General features: G+C 41.6%; 2 protein-coding genes across 2 annotated transcripts in view; one reads left to right on the top strand and one right to left on the bottom strand.

Moving 5' to 3' along the window:
- Axud1 (AXIN1 up-regulated 1) overlaps positions 1-20,333 on the bottom strand; it is a 49,019-nt gene extending 28,686 nt beyond the window's left edge. The window contains exon 1 of the mRNA XM_077418901.1: positions 20,198-20,333. The gene's annotated coding sequence lies outside the window, so the exon portion shown is untranslated. The remainder of the gene's footprint in view (positions 1-20,197) is intronic.
- LOC143904290 (uncharacterized) lies at positions 12-842 on the top strand. The gene has a single exon (XM_077418845.1). The coding sequence runs from the start codon at positions 12-14 to the stop codon at positions 840-842; it is 831 nt and encodes a 276-aa protein (XP_077274971.1).
- Positions 20,334-20,339: the final 6 nt, after the last annotated feature.

Genomic DNA, 20,339 nt, shown 5'->3' on the forward strand with positions numbered 1-20,339 from the left:
AAGGTAGTACAATGGCAACGGGAGGCAACGGAAGAATACAGATAACCGAGGAAAGCGTGAGCAAAGTCGCAATACGCATACCTCCGTTTTGGAGTGACGAACCCGAGCTATGGTTCGCACAACTGGAAGGACAATTCGTCCTCAGTGGCGTAACTCAAGATTCTACAAAGTACTCATACGCCATCTCACAACTGGACTCTCGTCAAATAAAAGAGATCAAAGACGTCATCACACAGCCCCCCGAAGCTGACAAATACGGGACTGTCAAGAGAGCTCTTATACAGCGAATGTCTGTTTCCCAAGAGCAGCGTACACGTCAACTCTTGGAGCACGAAGAATTAGGAGATCGCAGACCGACTCAATTCCTGCGACATCTCCGTACACTAGCGGGTGAAAACATACCCGACAGTCTGCTGCGTACTCTCTGGCTCGGAAGACTGCCTACAACAATGCAGACTGTGCTAGCCACTCGAGCCGAAGATCCCCTTAACAGCGTAGCTGAACAGGCCGATCGCATCCACGAAATGACCAACAAGGCCGTTGTAGCAGCCACAGCTACATCAGCAGTCCCGAAAGAATCACTGGAGGCACAAATCCAGGCTTTGACAAAACAAGTCGCTCAGCTCTCCACGCGACTTTCGAGGGATAAATCTCGGCAACGCGGTAACGACAGAAGTCGAAGCCGAAGCCGCAGCCAAAGCCGCAACCGCGGAACGTCCAAGGAAAAGAAGGACGATAAAAACGACAAGCATTGCTATTACCATAACCGATTTGGTGAAAAGGCGAAGAAATGCACGCAGCCGTGCACCTACAAGTCGGAAAAAGACCAGGGCGGTCACTGATGGCGGCCAGTAGACCAGCCCAAAGCCCTCGCCGCCTATTCGTCACATGCAGAGAAACTAAAAAGCGGTTCCTAATCGATACAGGATCAGACGTGAGTGTATTCCCTCGCTCTATGACAGCAGGATACATCGCGCCTACAACCTACGAACTCTACGCCGCTAACGGCTCGACAATCACTACATACGGCTCGACCACATTACAGCCAGATCTTGGGTTACGACGTGCATTCCCATGGCGTTTCATCGTCGCTAACGTCACACAGCCCATCATCGGAGCCGATTTTCTCGCCCACTATCATCTCCTACCGGACCTACAAAAAGGCATCCTTCTCGATGGTAAGACGAGTCTACGCATAAAAGGCACGGCAGAAAGAGGGGCTGCAGAATCGATCAGAGTGTTGGCAATCGAAAACGAATACCACCGAATCTTGGCAGAATTTCCAGAGATTACAAAGGCTACTACCAAGACGCGTACGGTAAAACACGCCACACTGCATCATATCAAAACCACGGATGGCCCGCCAGTAGCATGCCGTCCCCGTCGGTTAGCTCCTGACAAATTAAAGGCAGCCAGGGCCGAGTTCGATCTCTTGCTACAAGAAGGGATCATACGACCTTCAAAAAGCCCATGGTCAGCACCGCTACACATGGTACCTAAGAAAGGCAACTCCTGGAGATCTTGTGGAGATTACAGGGGGCTCAATGCACGAACGGTACCGGATCGATATCCGATCCCACATATAGAAGACTTCTCGCAATCGTTACACGGGAAAAAGATCTTCTCAACATTAGATCTTGTGCGAGCATATAACCAAATACCCGTTAACCCGGACGACATTCCGAAGACGGCTATAACCACGCCCTTCGGTTTGTTCGAGTTCCTTTTCATGCCATTCGGGTTACGCAATGCCGCACAAACTTTTCAACGCTTCATCCACGAAGTCACAAAGGACCTGGATTTCTGCTACGATTATATTGACGATGTCCTCGTCGCGTCCAAAAATGAAGAAGAGCACAAAGAGCATTTGCGCATATTATTTAAAAAACTGCAAGAATACGGTATCATTCTAAATCCTGCCAAATGCGTCTTCGGCGCGAAAAAGGTCCTGTTTCTCGGCTACGAGGTCTCAGAAAAGGGCACACGACCTCCGCCAGAGAGGATCGAAGCGATCAAGAAGTTCTCGAAACCGGAGGACGTCCAACAACTCCGACGATTCCTGGGAACCCTGAATTTTTACCGCAGATTCATCCCCGAAGCCGCCAAGGATCAAGCAATTCTAAATGGTTTACTTGGCGGCCCGAAAACGAAAAAGAAGGCTCCAATAACTTGGAACGCTGAATTAGAAGCAGCCTTCGAAAAATGTAAGGACAGCCTGTCTCGTGCAACTATGTTGGCTCACCCGAAGCCGGAGGCAGAAATCATCCTTACAACTGACGCATCCGATACAGCCATCGGAGCAGTTATTCAGCAGCGGGACGGAACAGAATGGCAACCACTAGCCTTTTTCAGTAAAAAGCTGAATCCGGCTCAGAGGAAATACAGCCCATACGACAGGGAGTTACTAGCAATCTACGCCGCCATCAAACACTACCGGCACATGCTAGAAGGAAGGCTCTTCACGGTCTTCACTGACCATAAACCGATCACATACGCTTTCCAGCAGGATCTGCTGCACAGCTCTCCCAGGCAAGCACGACACTTACAATACATCGGTCAGTTCACCACCGATATACGCCATATCTCAGGCAAAGATAACGTCGTCGCTGATGCCCTCTCAAGGATCGAAGAGATCCACGCAGCAATCAACCTAGAGGATCTATCCAGAGCACAGGAGGAGGATACCGAGGTCCAAGACCTATTACAAGGGAACTCTTCGCTCAAGCTCACAAAGATTCTGATACCTGGAACCAGTGCAGCACTGTACTGCGACACGTCAACCCCAATAGCACGTCCCTTCGTTACGCAACAATTCAGGAGACAAGTGTTCCAGTCATTGCACAGCTTATCGCATCCAGGAGTTAAAGCGACAGCAAAATTAGTCGCACAGAGGTACGTCTGGCCACGCATTAAAGCCGACTGCCAAGAGTGGGCACAAGCATGTCTCGCCTGCCAAAAATCGAAAGTTCATAGGCACAACCGATCGCCTCTCGGACAATTCATCGGCCCCACACGACGGTTCGAGCATATTCATATGGACCTCGTCGGACCATTACCTGTCTCAAGAGGCTACCGATACTGCCTTACAATTATTGACCGGTTCACCAAATGGCCTGAAGCCATACCGGTTACAGACATTACTGCAGAAACAGTCGCCCAGAATCTCTTTACACACTGGATTACGAGATTCGGCACACCTACGCGGGTCACTACGGATCAGGGGAGGCAATTTGAGGCCGACCTGTTCCGTCAGCTTACAAGGCTCACAGGCACTACGCATATACACACGACAGCCTATCACCCCGCAGCCAACGGCATGGTCGAACGCCTGCATCGGCAGATTAAAACGGCCATCAAATGCCACGCAACGGAAGCTTGGACCGAAGTATTACCCGTCGTCATGATGGGCATCCGAGCAGCATTCAAGGAAGATCTCCACGCAACTCCCGCGGAACTCGTCTACGGAGAGACATTGAGACTTCCGGGAGAATTTCTACAAGAAACTCCACAACCAATTGATACAAACGACTTCATCCAAAAACTCAGACAAACGATGCAAAGTCTACGGCCACAACCAATCAAGAGGCACGGTTCGCCCGCTACATTCGAGCATAAAAATCTTGAAAGCTCCTCACATGTGTTCCTCAGGCACGACGCACCAACGCGGGCTCTGCAACCCACCTTTGATGGCCCATACGAAGTCCTCAGCCGAGGCGAAAAGGTCTTTAAGTTACGGATTAACGGAAAGTCCGTCCACGTAACAACAGACCGTCTTAAACCCGCCTACATACTGGTAGATCACGAGCAAACCGAAAACCTCCAGAGAAGCTCCAGCACCTTCAGCCTGACACTCCAGCACCTACGGAGGTCAGAACACGAAGCGGCAGAGTATCGCACAAAACCGTGCGATTTCAGGTAACATAATACAACGAAGGGGGTAATGTGGCGGTCTACGCCACCGAAAAAGCGCGTTCGCGCACCTAATTGTGCAGCGCACCGACTTACCGACGCGACGGTAAGTTCGCAGCGACGCCGCTACGCGCCGCATCAAGAGAGCGGCTAACTCGTGTTTCATTTACAACCAGGCATAGTATAATAGGAGGCTCAGCGGGAGCCCAAAACCAGTTCCTTGGCGCCAGTCGCCGATATCAGTAGACAGAACTCTTCGCGCAAGAAGAGTTCGTAACCCCGCGGCGTTAATCGCCACAACTTCTCGGCGTAAATCGCCTGGAATCCTCGGCGTCAATCGCCGCGAGTCCTCCGGCGTCAATCGCCCAAACGACTCCTAGGCGTTAAACGCCGGCGCCTCGCGCCCACGGCGTCAATCGCCGCGAGTCCTCCGGCGTCAATCGCCCAAACGACTCCTAGGCGTTAAACGCCGGCGCCTCGCGCCCACGGCGTCAATCGCCGCGAGTCCTCCGGCGTCAATCGCCCAAACGACTCCTAGGCGTTAAACGCCGGCGCCTCGCGCCCACCAATAGGCGACGACGGCGACAACGACGACACTCGATACCGCCAGACGGCGCTCCGGTCGCCTACGGTATATAAGGAGGCGACGCAGCAAACACAGCTCAGATTCGACCTTGAGAAGGCGCTAGTCGCCTGACAATTATCCACGCGCCGGCACCAGCATCACCACGCCGTGGTTTACAAAGGAGCGACCTTCCCCTCCTCCTCCGGAGGACGGAAATAACCAGGCCACGCAGACGAGCCCGAAGAAGCTGAGGGACCAGGGGACGCAAGCGAAACACCGGGGCGGCCGATCGACGTACCACCACAAAGTACACACAGACACACAGACAGATGTATAACCTGTAAATATATGTATATAATGTATATCTGTCTCCTATTGACTACCCTCTTGCGATTCACTATCCTTGGGCCTTTCCTATGCGCACCCTAACCACAAGCGTAAGTAAGTTAAGATATAAGCGCCCATAGGAACCATCAAGCAATTCTGTATCCTTATTAGAATTAATGCCATTTTTTTGCTCTTTTATATGTATCATTTCTGATATGAGCCGCTTGTAATAATTCGTTTCAAAATCTAGAATTTCTGGATTATCCCAATTAAAAGTATAATTCAAATTTAGCATATGTTCCGTGATAACGGAATGTCTTGATGGATCTAGCTTATAATTATTTTTGTGTTCGTTGATTCTTGTTTTAAGTTGTCGCTTTGTTTGCCCCACGTAAGAAGCATCGCAATCATTACAATTTATTTTAAAAATTAGATTGTTATTCGAGACCAATGCATTGCCATCTTTGTGTGTTTTGATGACTTTGTTCAATTTGTTAAGAACTCTGTAACCTATAACGTGCTCTTTTTTGTTGAAAACATGAGCTGTTTTTTCTGAAATGTTATTAATAAATGGCATTATGATCTTCCTTCTATTTTCACTTAAACTGTCTTCAGTCTCGTTATTATCACCTACATTCATTGTATCCTGCTTATAAGTTTACCATTGAATAATGTATTCAATCTTAAGTTGATTCTTTTAAAGATAAGATCTAAAGGATAATCGTTGTCTCTTAATAAATTGATAACTTTTTTTATATTTTTGGACTGGAATATAGGGTGGGACAATAGTATAACTCTGTCTACCAACCCATATATCGCGCCGATTTTGTGGCACTCTGGATGGATCGAATAATACGATAAATATCTACCTAAAAATGTGTTCTTATGTGTACCAGTATATAGTATTACAATAGTGTCATTAATAATATGCAGTTGCAAATCTAAAAAGCTCAACGTACGATCCATTTCATATTCAATAGTAAACTTAAGCCTTTCATGGTAGTTATTGAACTTGTCTAATATGTATTGAGCTTTATCGCGTGGAGAACCGGCATAATTATATCGTCGACATAACGGCAATAAAAAGGTAAATTAATGTCAATCGATTCTAAAATTGTTTCCTCTAAGTCTTGCATGACAATGTCGACTATAATTTTTTTTTAATTTGCAGGGAAAAGTCTATATTTTACGATGGTTGCCATGATAGTTACGAAAAAAATTCATCCAACTCCGTAAAATGTGTCAAAGTATGCAATTTTTTAAAGACGTAACACGTCCTTACTTTTGGAAGAACGGCGGGAGGGGGGAGACTAAATTCAAAATCTAACAACGGTTCCTTAAAGTACAGACTTTACGCTTTAAAATAAAAAAAAAAGAAATCTTTCAGATATGACAATTTTTCGCGGAGTTATGTTTATTTGAAGTTGGGCAAATTTTTGACGTAAATTTTTGTTGCGATAATTTTGTTGCCCAGTATATAAGTATTAAATTTTTAAAAAATTTTAAAAGTTTTTAAATTTTAATTTAAAAATTTAATACACATAATAAAAATTATATACTTTATTTTTACGCTATAATTAATTGTACATTTAAAAACGTCACGCCATATTCGTATATTCGTACATATACATACACAGACACATAACACGCGCGCGCGCGTGTGTATATTTAGTATTAAAATATTGTAAAAGAGAAATCAATATTTTTAAGAAATATTAGATTTGGCGTAACCTCGGGCGTAACATTGTTCTAAGATATAAGAAATTATGTGATAAAAAATGGATACAGCAATCATTATATCTTTGCTAGGAAATTACACAGAATTACAAAAATTTACTTAATAAACATTTAAAATATAAAAAAAGCGGCAAGTATATACTTCTTACTAAAATATAATATGAATTAACATTATAAAAAATTTACACAAAATAAACGGGAAATTTTGCGTAAAAAGTCAATACTGAAATCGTAAAAAGTCAATATTAAGATCGTAATATACTCTTCCTTCTGTGTTGTATCGCATTAATAATTACTCGTCATCAGTGTCTGCGTCGACGCTTTCGTTTACGTACTCCCTTTCTTTTTCTCGTTTGTTTAGATGACAAAACTTGCAAGTCAGGTCGTTTTTCACTTCTACGTTCTGCAGAAAGGTCCATATTATAACCCGTTGAAGTTGAAGGACTTGGTCTGCTTTGATATGTGGTGTAATTAAAAACCGAATTATTTAAAATATTACCGTTGTAAGTAATTCTTGTGCTAAAAAGTCAATATTTAAATGGTAGGATGTTATTATGTTTTGTGATATAAATCATTGTAAGTAAAATACAAGTATTTACTTATCAAATGCGTTTGTGTCCTTTTTCGTTTGTTCAAGTAATGGCATCGGCGAGCCATATATTCTTTCGTATTGCTCCAAAACCTTTTGTACACATCTGCATTAAGATGTGATGTGATTATATGTAGAAATGTAGAAATGAAAAAGCAATTTTTTAAAATAATATAGTTATAAATTATTTTTGTATAGAGAAGTAAAAATTTTACTAGTAAAATGCCATTAATACATTGTATTATATGATTTAAACAAAACAAATAATTACTCATTAATTGCGTCTAAGTCTTTTAATTGTTGTTCACGTGAAACGGGCTGCTCTCGAATTTGATTTGCAAAGGCATCCACATCAAAATCCATTGAACTTGAAGTATATAATAAACTGCATTAAAATTTGATGTCATTAAAAATGACATACCCCCATGTGGGTAATATGCCACATATACAAACATGTATAGTAATTTAACTTTAGAAAAGCATTCTTGTCTAAAAACATGTAAAATAATATTTTTATTACTTTCTTTGCATATTTCAATAGTACTCTGTATGTGCTACGCAAGTAGTCTAAATTATTCGCAATGCAATTTTGCAAAATATTAAGTACGTAGCCTATAATTTTCTTAGCGCATGAAATAAACGTGTTTATTCAACATTTTTCAATATTTTTTCATCATTTTTTCAACATTTTTTCAATATTTATACGGCAAAATATTTATTTATACTGTTTACCTACTATATACTAGCAGGTTAGAAAGCTGTAAACAGTACTGGCATTTTACCCCTATCTAAGTAGTGCCATATTCCCTCAGATGCAGTTTTATATTATGAGCATGTATTATATACGATTGCCAGTAAAACAAATCGGCGATGACGTACTGAATACTTTCATCCCAACCAATATTAATAGAACTCGACGGCGCCGAGCTCGAAGATCGACTGGCCGAAATTCAAGGATCTTACGTGCCGCGGTTTGACGACGCGCGGTAATACATCCCCGCGAGAAACTCGACTGCAGCTCGGTCTGTCGCATTCGGACATCGCGAGTAAATTGGACTCATTTGTACACCCTGTTGCCGGCACGGAATTGCACAGTCGCGCGTTCGTGTTGCGTACATCACAGCGTCCGACTCCGAACTCCGAGTCATGTCATGTGCGCGCTGGGCGCCGCCATGGGCGCCATGTCACCTCGTTGACTCGACAAGCTGATCGAGTTAAAAATAGTGTAATGCTTGAAGAATATTTTATATGCTTATGTAAAACACTGAGAAAATTCTAAAAAGCACGTTGTCATACTTGTCATACTGTACTTACCTCATAAAAACTATAATACTATAATAACTATAACCGTATCAAATACTATAATAACTATAACCATAATAACTATAATACTGACAGGAGTGACAGGAACTAAGTAAAACTTGAACAAAATGTCAGATATAATATTTTTGACAGGGTTCGGCCCCGGTCAAACACAGTACTGCCTCGTTTTCGCCAACCAAAGGTTGGCAGTAGTCGGGAGAATCCATATTATCCATATTATTATCTATAATGATGATTATAACATTCAAAAAATTATTCTTGAAATGCTCTTGTTATATTACTATCAATATTATTATCTATAATGATGATTATAACATTCAAGAAATTATTCTTTATAAATATTATTATCTATAATGATGATTATAACATTCAAGAAATTATTCTTGAATGTTATAATCATCATTATAGATAATAATATGGACAACAATATAACAAGAGCATTATGTGAATAAAAGTACAAACACTGATGATTAGCCTCTTATTGTTAGATCCAAGAATTTTGCATTTATTAATATTTTAATTTTTATTAATATTTTAACTTTTATTAATATTTTTAATATAGATACAGAAACATTGTTAAATCGTACATTATTTCTTTAAAACAAACTCTGTCGAGAAAATTTCTTATTTGATTGCAAAATTGAAAAAAGGAACTTTCCTGATAATAATTTCTTGACTTTTCTCGATAATCCTCAATAAATCAATAATACACGGTACATAGATCCGCTTTGAGAGCGACGAGAATAGGGGGGGAGGACACCTGGTGGGATAGAGGGTTGAGCGGGGGTAGACTGAGCGTTCACGGGGCGTCCCGACGTCCCGCGTCAATAGCGTGTCCCAGAAATAGACGTCACTACGCGTGAAATCGTCGAGATAACGCGAGAAGGGGATGGACTCCATTTCCCGTGTAACTGACCATTCCTAATTCAAAGTCTTCGCGAGAACGTAGGTACCGAGCTGAAGTGTGGCGCGGCGCCGCGAAGGAAGACAGCGAAAGCTGCTTTTGCGTTGGAAAAGAGAGATTTAGGAAACGCGATAATTGTAAAGTATTAATCATTGGTCAAGAGATTATGATAAAATGGATTTTGAATAATAATATATTAATCGTACACATATGGAAATAAATTTTAAATGAATCGATTTCTACAAGTATGACAACGTGCTTTTTAGAATTTTCTTAGTGTTTTATTGAAATTGTAATAAAAATATTCTTTTTCATGTTTTTAGACAAGAATGCCCTTCTAAAGTTAAATTACTATGCTTGTATATGTGGCATATTACCCCCCCCCCCCATGGGGATAATATGCCACTTTTGCAACACTTTTGTATTTCTTTCTTTTTAATAATGAAGAATCAAAATATTTCATTAAAACCATATATACATATAAATAACAAATAAAAGAAGGAAAAAAAAGACCAGTATGCAAAGATACCTCAAAAAGAAAGAGAAATAGGGAAAAAAACATATTTTTCTTAAGTGTGGCATATTCCCCCGAGTTACCCTAATGGTCTTTTTATCTTTATTACTATTTAATTTGTTACCGAATTTATTCTTCAAAAATCCCGAACATTGATAAGGTTAAAATATGTCCATAAATGTTAACAGGTAAATCAGTGAATTATTATCAAAAGCTATACTTCATAAAATCTAATTTAACAAAATAAAATACATCTGTCGTTGTGTAGATGTGTGTGTAGATGTGTGTCATTTTTATTATTAAGTTTAACTCCAAAATCTCAGGCACCAATAATGCACGAGTATCTCAATAAAAATATCAGACATCAATTTTACAACATCCCGATAAATTGTAGAGAAATAATCAATAATATCTCGTTATCTCTCTCTCCCCCCTCCCCCCTCTCTCCCTCTCTCGTTGCTCCCTTTGAAAACTTACGACTCGTTCGTAATCTGTCACAACCGCGGAAGGGTTGACCCGCGGCCGCGGGGTCAGCAGTGTTGGTCAACAACGACGTACGTATACGTTTACACGCCCCCGCAGAACTGCCGAAATAAATGCCGGTAAACAAACACTCGCCCTCATACGCTCGCTTCCGCCGTCGCGGTGACGATCACGAAAACAACATGCGCGACGTCCATTCAAGAGTTTGCGCGCAGATTCCGAAAGCGAATCGCGCGATACGTACGATAGACGTACATCTAAAAGTCATTTTATTCGTTTATCGATCTTCTTTCTTGTTTCTCCGCGTCAAAAGTTGCTATTGTTCTATATACATATATAAATAGGCATTAAAAATCGCGGGCAAAATTGACATTAGTAAAATGAGGAACGTTGGAATTCAGCAAAGCAGTTGATATTAAGTATCCTAATAAAAATTGCGCAAATTCATTTGTTTTTTAATTACAATAAAACCTTTTTATCCTTAATAATGTGAGCTATATGACTTTTTTTCGAATAGAAATATTATTTTGCTAATTTTGCTAAACGTAACACAGATATCCTGATACGACACAGGCGAATATCGTTTTTCTCAGCATCCTCTTTCATTTCGGAATAAATTTCGGCTAATTCGACGCGAACATATCAAGCGGTAAAAGCGGGAGAGTCGTTGACAATGACAGGTAGGATTTTAGACGAAGGGGATGACGTAGCCCCTCCCGATATGCAATCTGCGACAGGCACCATTAGGTGCTTTCGAGGACTTACGAGGCACACCTTGGTAACTTTCGGGGAAAATGAGAAAGAAGAAAACGCCAAAGAAAAACAAGGGTGAAAGCAAGGGGGATGCGGGAAGGGGAGGGGGATGAGTTTTGTGACCTCCGAGTACGCCTCAAATATTTACGCTACGCCCGCAACAATGGGAACAATATCGGTTGCCTGGCAACCGCTCTGTTCACGACCAGTTCTACCTTTGGCGAACCCCTCCCTCCCCTTGCCCCCCCCCCTCTCTCTCTCTCCTCCCTCTCTCACTCCCGTAACTAACTCATTCTCTCCCTTCCCGTCATTCCTACGCGCATCTCTCTCTCTCTCTCTCTCTCTCTCTCTCTCTCTCTCTCTCTCTCTCTCTCTCTCTCTCTCTCTCTCTCTCTCTCTCTCTGTCCGTCTCGCTTTATCCAATCACCCACCCTTGCGTCTCATTGGCCGAGGGTCAGAGACGAGTGATTGACACTGTTCTACATGTAAAAGAGTGAGAAAAAAGGTAGAAAGGAAGAAAATAGGAAAATGCAAACGAGAGAGGGAGAGAGAGAAAGAGCGCGCGCGAGATGAGATGAAGAGTGGTAGAGAAAGAGGATTCCGTAAGGGAAAAAAACCACTTCTAATTATTCTGTATTCGTACCTCTACCAGACTTTATTTTAGCGAAATTATGGAGTCGAGTAATTATCGTATATACGCCGCGGTACGTTCGGATAAGATCGAGAAGCCTGCAGCGAGTAAAATTGTAAAGAAGGAATTAAGGTTTCAGCATTAATTTACGGCACCGTTGTTCCATGGTGATTAATACAAAAATAAGTATATACGTATAATAGCGTATAATGAAAACCGATGTGTCATGATTACACAACGCGTCTTTATCATATTTTTAAAGAAATCCCTTTCACGTGTCACAAATGAAGAGTTAATTATTACCTTATTTCGCTATTCTTTTAAATTAACTTCTCTCAATTAAATTATTTATTCGTTCTATCCAGCCTTGTGTGTGCTCTTGATGCCTCTGTTAATCTAATTATATGTTTAAGAAAGATGTTTATAAAGCTTTTGAAAAATCGCGAGAAATATTCTAACCAAAAATACTCGCCCGTAAAGAGACCGTCCCCGGAGATTGTCAAAGAGAAAGGGTAAAAAGAGCACAAACAGGGAGACGCGGAGGAGTAGCGTATATAAGCATAAATAAGGATGAGTGCAACGAAGGTATGCTCGGTGTACCGCTAATGTATTCGCTGAATCTAAATATTCAAGTTCAGAAGATCAAAAATAAGAAGGGAATCGAGTGAAGGCGAGGATAAAGGGATAGGAGAACGTGAGAGCCGAGGAGAGACGTGGACGAGCGCGAGGAATGATCGGCATTCGCGTGTATATACCGGGTGCGTATGCGTAACCGGCCAGCGCGCGCGAGCTGTGTGCGCGTCTCTCCGAGAGTGCATTAGAGAATGAGCAGGAGGGCGAACGGGGGTGAGAGAGGCGGTGCGCGCGCGAGAATGGGAGGGCGGGGGGGGGGAGACGGAGGCGCAGCAATAACGGACGGGCGAGAAGAGGAGGGCAGCGGCGGTAGAACAAGAGGGGAAGGATCAATGCCGGTTGCTAGGACAACCACGGCACCTGATCTTCCTTCCATCCATCCTGGGGAAGGGAGTACTTCTCTCGCTCAGTCCGACCCCGCGCACCCTGACGGCGCCGGAGAGGGTCAGAGGGGGCCACAGCGAACCCGGGGGTTCCGCGAGGAACTCGCAAGAAGAGGGCGATCCACGGAGAGGACTCGCGATTTCGGTCCCCTTCCTCCCGCCCCCGTCGATCTTAAGCGCGACGAGAAGTCGTCAGTACGTACGTAGGATGCTGTCGGACTTGACACGGATTCAGTATGTCGTTCCCCGTTCGTCTGTAGATTTTTCATTCCGGGAGAATTTCCGGGCGAATTGGATCTTTTGGAATTCAGCGGCAGAGATTGGTGCAGAATCGGCAGAAGTTAAGTGAAGTTTTAAGCAATAAGATCCAGGTGGAGAACCAGCGAGAATAAAAAAAAAGTTGAATCGATGCTCTCGTAGAGAATTTATGAAAATCGGTAAAACTTGCTGGGAGATTGATGAAAATTATCGGCGGTGAGGGGAGAGGGGGGGTAATGTCGTGCACGGAAAGTCGTGCGTACGTTGGCGAACTCTCGAGTGTCAAAATTAGGCGAGCCACGGGCTGAAATAAAATTTAGACGGTAGGAAAATGTTCGAAAGGGAGGCGAGAGAGAGAGAGAAGGAGAGCCCCCCGTTTCCGGGCCGGCCGAAAATTCTCCCTCGGAAATTCGGCGCGGCGCGATCGATTTTCGCACGGGGAACGATCAATATGCTGAGCGGCGCGGGGAGGAGGCGGAAAACGAGCGAGGGGGGCAGGAGGGGGTGGCAAAAGTATTCATTGTTTCGGGGAGACACGACGCGCGCGTGTTCCTGCGCATCGGCCGGCTAACGGCGCGAGTTTTGGCGGGTCGATGCGCCATTGTGTGTTGCTTCGTTGGCTGCGTTCGCTTTGTTTTCGCCTTTCTCTCTCTCTCTCTCTCTCACCCTCTTTCTCTTTCTCTCTTTCGTTCATTTTATTCCTCCTCCTCTTCTCTACGTTATGCGTTTTGCTCGTTTCAACGTGTTCTACTCATTTCCGCACCTACGCGATCGCGCGTTATACACTCGCGCGAAATGATTCGCGGAGGCCATTGCCGAATTATATTTGCGGCGCGTCATTTCGATGTAAATACTCGTAGAATTTGCGGCAAAGAAGGGCGATAAATGTAAGGGCATGCGATAATTCCAGTCACGATAAAATCTGATAAAGTCGGAGGAAAATGACGATTTACATATATATGTGATAAATTAATGAAATCCGGGATAATTTAAAGAAAGATAATAGGACATAACAAATGCGTTATAATAATAAAATTGTGTACCTTTCTTTCGATATAATGTAATTCTATAAAAGAAGGGAATGAAATTGATGAATCTCGTATAAATTCATGGAAGCTACAATCGAATTATTCGCGACCTGCCATTTCGATGTAAATCATCGAAAATCAGAAACGAAAAATATGTGGTTTTCGTGAAATGTGCATCAACGAATTCTTTCCGTTGAAATTTAATTTTGTAGAAAAAATTCTATTTTCAAAGAAAAGCGATGAGAAAACGAAAAAGAAATCGCCAACACACAAAAAAAGAACGATAATTCGTAAAAGACGTTTTCCACGATGTCATAAAAATCCAGATCTCGGCAGAAAACATGAAAATGCAAAATTGGCAACGTTCGAATATGCGAACATTACAACTTTATGCGTAATGAAATCGTCGATTTTAACAAAATTGTCATTAACGCTCAAGATCGGATAAGAAATTATCTTGAGTTCTCTTTTCCTCTCTACCTCCTCTTCTGGACCCCCCTCCCTCTTCTCTCTTTCTTGATCAGGAAAACGATCTGTACATGCTATATAATAACGGAGATAACGCGGGTCGATCAGCAACAGCAGAAGCAGCGTTTTCAGCGAACCAGTTTCACCTCCCACACCATAGCGAACGAGATGATACTTCGATATTTGTTTTTCTTTTTTCATTCATTTTCCATACCCACGTACCGCAATTCGGGTGCGAACGATGTTGTGAATGAAAAATGATTCATACATCACGAAGCCAGCGTCCGACCTCGTGACATATCCAAATGCATAATACAGGATGTATCCCCCATAATCCCATCCCTCCATCTTCACTACGTTATTTTTTAATGTCTCTCGGTCGATTCACGGTTTCGTTTTAAAGAAGATAATTGCTCATTTAGGAGAAAAAATAAATGGTGACACAACAACGTCACGTATTCTTTAATTGATTTCAGGTGGATTTTGTTTCATAAAGCTTTAATTCGAGGTTTATAATGTTAAAAAATAATAATCCAATTGCAGTGAAAAATCTGCCATTAAAGAAGAATATAATAGAAACGCAGTCTGATATGCAGTCTGAGATGAGATTAATGAATAAATTGTGTTTTAGAATTATTATTTTTTTAAACGTCTTATGCTATGAATTTATATTCTACCTTGCCCCTGCAAGAAAATGCTTTTTTATTTAGAGAGACGTCTACTCTTAAATTAATATTTTACTATTTACACTCTTACTAACTAGATATTAACAGTTTCTCCTCAAAACAAGTTATTAAGATAATATGTATATTAACAATAAATCTATAACATAACTTTACTAAAATTTATTTCATTAAAATATATCCGGACTTAATTTTTTTCCCATGAAAAGCCCTAAACTCAAAAGTATTGCGTATTTAAGCAATAATGAGGAAACCCCAGAATATCGATAACAGATAACAAGTCCTTATTCGATATCAATTTCACTGATAAGATGACGTTTTTTTCTGTTTCATCTACGTCATAACGTACGTCATAATTGAATTCGAAAACTTTGGTGAAGCCGAACTGTTACTTCTGTCGTTCCCTTTTTTTTTCTTGCGACGGACAACGTGTTCTTTATTCATGCGCTCCGATTGTGTCCAACGATCTTCAGTGGTCGATAACTTCATCAGTCGGCGCACCTTGACCCGTCCCGCCTCAGTCATTTCGTTTGTATATGCGCGCCAGGATAACCCCCCGATTGCAAATTAACCGGAGGATGTGATTCTCCGGCGCGAAAAACACGCCGAGATTCCACGCTGCGCGAGAACTTAAATTCACATCCGAACGATTGTTAATTGAGTTCAATTTATCCGAGCTTAATTGACGAGACGCAGCAACAATTGGACGCCGCTTGTAAAAGATTGAAAATTAACATTGGGAAAATCGAATCAGTTGATTTAAGAAACTAGAACGAAGCGAGAAAAAGAGAGAGAGAGACACTTCGAAATTTCGCCAAAGCAATGTTCCGTTAAAAATTTAAGGACAAGTATCGACTTAAATCGCGTTTTTTTTTTCAGCAGTGACAATTTTTGAAGTAACGCATTCAATATTCGCGATTGAATTTCTGAGCACGATTAATCATTTCGACGAGATTATCAAATTATTTTGCATCGCACCGCTAAATTAACATTTCTAATTAAATATTTCTATTTCTTGATCTTTCCGAACTTTTCCATTTCTGATGAAAATGTATTACAAGGAAAAGAATAGGAAATTGATACAAATAATTTTCATCGTTATCTGGTATTCTATTCAAAATTGTATTTAGATTTCATTTTAGTCTTATCATATATTGAAAACATTTCTTATTTCGAATATTTTTTAAATCTAGCGATTTTAAATATAATAAAATTACAGATGGCACTAAATAATTTATACATAATACATCTAAATAATTTTCTAGATATGAGGATATTTTTTATTTCCGCACGATTTTAAAATATGAATATAGATAGCACTTATACAAGCCATATAGATATAATTTTGTAAATGTGGGAAGCTGTGCTTCGCGCGTGATGCGGAATATGATAGGTTGTTACTTCGCGTAGGCGCATTTCAATCGGCTGCGGGCCGATTTTGCGACACACATACGTCATGGACGCTACCTGCGAGATAAGCACGCCGGAAGTGCGTCAGAACCCGTTATACTTCTCACGTGAGGCTACACGGCGTGCGACAAGCCAGAAAATTTTCCCAGATGCTCGCTCGAGACACGAGATTGGACTGCGCGAATTACATCGGACGATATTGAAGGCTCTTTTAAAACACGATCGAACTGGTAAAGACGCGCCCGTCCCAATAATTGAGAGGTTCCAGTTCGAATCATGGGGCTGGATGATTTTTTTTACAATAAATTTCTAATAGGTTTGTAAAATGACCAATTTTATCAGTAATATCAAATTTCCAATTTCTACATATAACTGCGTTTCAAAAATCATAATCGAAAACGTCAATATTTATTTATTCTATGTTATATACACATGTGTGTGTGTACTTACTAAAATGTTCTTTTCAAATGTGTATTTGGGAAGATTTATTCAGGTAAAGTTGAAATTACATTACATAACTGACATCACAAAATGGCCTTAACATTAAACTTTGAAAAACACATTCTAGTTATACATACGTATTAAGGTCCGGTTTCCGGTATTACTGGAAAATTTTTTTTCCACAGAAATCAGACCAAGTTTGAAAATAAAAAATAAAGTGCTAATTGTAAATCGAGGTAAAGCGAGTTAATAAAAAAATAATCTCCAGTCTCCACAGTGTTAAATCATTTCGAGGACAAAGATTCAAAATATTTTTTTAGTCGCATATAAAATTAATTTATAGCATTCTAAAAAATTTACTGAAAAAAATAAAGAGTGATTATATTAAAATATAAAAATGCTTCTTTCACTTTATCATCTTTTTTATATTCTTAGGCCGGAAACTTTTCGGCCTTTTAATACGTACTTTTCGTTTTGTTAGATATTGTAATATTGCACGTGACCGCGCGAGCATAACGAACGTGCGGGCGTGAAAAAATGAAGGAAAATCGATTTCTATGGATCGGCCTTCTTTATCGATCTTCCCGATACGAATGCAACAATTTTATGCAACAAAGCGTCCGGGGTAAAGCCTATCGCGATTACATTCATTATTTACGATCGCGATGCGTACACGCACGCGTTACTATGCGCCTGCATTTTCCGCGGAACACGTGTTTACCTCGTATGCGACAAATATGCGACCGTCCACGTGCATCAACGTGACGGATGTGGCGGTCGAGCGTAATGTGGGGCACGGTAAAAGGCCTTCAGTTTGAAGAACTTACAGGTTTTGTACATACATTGATTTTCGGATGTTCTCTCTATTGTTCATTCATTGCTACGTTGTACACGTTCTACGACTCGCTTAAAAAATTGAAATAGTGTGTTATTTTAATAAATCTGCATTTTACTGATAACCTTACCTTTTGTTGCGTAGGATGGAATCGCGAATCGCGCGCTTACGTGAAAAGTATGTTTCATTATTTCAAAAATCAACTAAAAATTTTCATCAATGACTTCGTGTCTGCAAAGTCAGATATTTTTTAATAAAATAAATTAATTTTATTCGCAAGATATAAATTCTGTTTTATAAAACGATATATAAAAAAAGATTGCGTGGTCCAGTGATGAGAAAGGTTCACGATTTTATAAATTCCGACAATATTGATCGAGAACTATTTCAGATGGTCGAGAAGTTATTTTGTAGAGACGAAACAGATGTAGGCTTGAAAAAGGCGAGGGGACTATTTGGGTCCCGGCCTTTCGGTGGGATCAAGGTATACAGACGGAACTACCAACCTCAACCTAGCCTGGTCGTTCATTGAATCGAGAGAGGCAAAGCCAGCTTTCTCACTCATCGCTGCAGAAAATATCACTTTCAAAGTTTCTACTCGCGATAGTAAACGTCGACGCAAATAATTCACTTATTTCATAATTTAAAGCAGTTCGATAGAAAACGTATACGAGAGAAATGTCGAAAAGTCAATCAAATAAAGTATATGGAAGCGCAATATTTTTCTCATTAATTCTTCAATTCTAGTTTGTGCTCAAATCATGCGCAATGATAATAATAATGCAGGAACAATAACGCAATTTTCTTTATCGAGAGCTTCCTCTAAGTTTACTTTTCCTATTAACGAATAAGTAAAATCGACGAAACCCAAAGACATGCGGAAGGACGAATAAAACGCTCGGCGTATCGCATCATCATCTAGCCCGTCGCTATCCTTTTCCCTTTCCTTTCGTTTTCCCCGGCTGCTTACAGTTTACTTTCTAATTGCGGGTAATAGTACGTGCTGCAGTGTTTTACTCTTCGTTACTCTCATTCAGGTATCCAACAGCAAAGCGGCGCTTGACCCATTGTGCCCAATATTGATGACTGGACACGAATCTACAACCTTTATCTATTTATTTACTCACAAAGCACTACGCGATAGACGGGCAAAATAAATCAGCTGTTCGGAGAAATCGTGATGAAAAATGAGCGATCGAACCGGAGAAACTCTTTCGAGCGGCCGAGAATTCTCCAACATTGTTTGGTATTTAAATAAAGAGAAAATTTCCGCTTAAAATGGCATAAATTTCTGCAATCGGTCTCTTCGAAATTTGATAAGTTCACACAAATCTCTTCATTCAATTCAATTTCGCCTTTTTTTTACGTGACGTTTAAATTATTGTACATAAACGGGCGCACACAGAAGTCGATCGGCGCGCTATTTTGGTTAGTTGACGGTATTTATACATAGATACTAGCTTTACACGCCCGTTTATCTAACAAGACACTTTCGCGCGAGCGTACTCGTCCGTATTATTTACCAATCTCGAATTCAGGCATTACGAACCTCGGAATAATAATACTCGTGACGAGCTCGGGGCGCCAAGCTGGCACCGCATGGACTCCTACTCCAAAATTATCGGCAAGAATACCTCGCGCGCGCGCGCTCCGAGATACTTCTCTATTCCAAAATCATCGAGTGCCTTTCCTGCCCCGAAATCGCTAATAAGGAAACCTCCTACGCGCGCGCGCAAACGAGAAAGCGAGATAACGCGTGACATAATTTAACTGTTGAGCGATTATTGCAAGCTCTCCTATACATACTCTTTTTTTTCCTGTTACTTATCTTACCGAACAATCGGGGAGCTTGTTGCCAACCGAGTGTCTATATCCGCGTCTGCATTGCACCTGCAAGACCCAGGCGGTTTTCGCGGCCGAGCGGCACGGCGAGACGCGTCTCTTCGGCCGCTTTACATTGCAAATAACAGTATCTGGACGATTAACATCATATCATTAACAATACCTCTTTCTCTCTCTCTCTCTCTCTCTCTCTCTCTCTCTCTCTCTCTCTCTCTCTTCCTTTCTATCTCTATTTCTCTTTCTCTCTTTCTCCCTCTTTCACCTCTCTCCTTCTCCCACCTCTACAAAGTCGCTCCTCTCTCTCTCTCTCTTTCTCTTTCTCTCTCTCTCTCGCTCTCGCTCTCGCTCTCGTCGTCGTCGTCAAGCAACTGCGCCACATATCGCGGGGTTCCGGCTCCGAATGGAGCCCTCCCGGTTCTAAATCTCCCTCGGGATGAAAACGATCGAGTCGCGAGGTCAGGGAAAAAGCGAAGGGACTCACCGGTTCGCCGACGAGCGTCACATCTCCGCACCGCTGAGGAGGACGTTGCTGGCTCGCGCCTTCTTTCTCGCCGTTGTCGTGATTGCGATGATTGTCGCCGTGCTGGCGGCTTTTTCCTCACCTCGCTCCAGCAACTCCCCGA

This window comes from Temnothorax americanus, unplaced genomic scaffold (assembly GCF_048541705.1).
Source record: "Temnothorax americanus isolate GAGA-0224 unplaced genomic scaffold, ASM4854170v1 Scaffold50, whole genome shotgun sequence".
Classification (NCBI taxonomy): Eukaryota; Metazoa; Arthropoda; class Insecta; order Hymenoptera; family Formicidae; genus Temnothorax; species Temnothorax americanus.

Bases quoted from the DNA above. Each gene is read 5' to 3' on its own strand.
- LOC143904290 (XM_077418845.1), top strand. From the start codon at position 12: ATGGCAACGGGAGGCAACGGAAGAATACAGATAACCGAGGAAAGCGTG.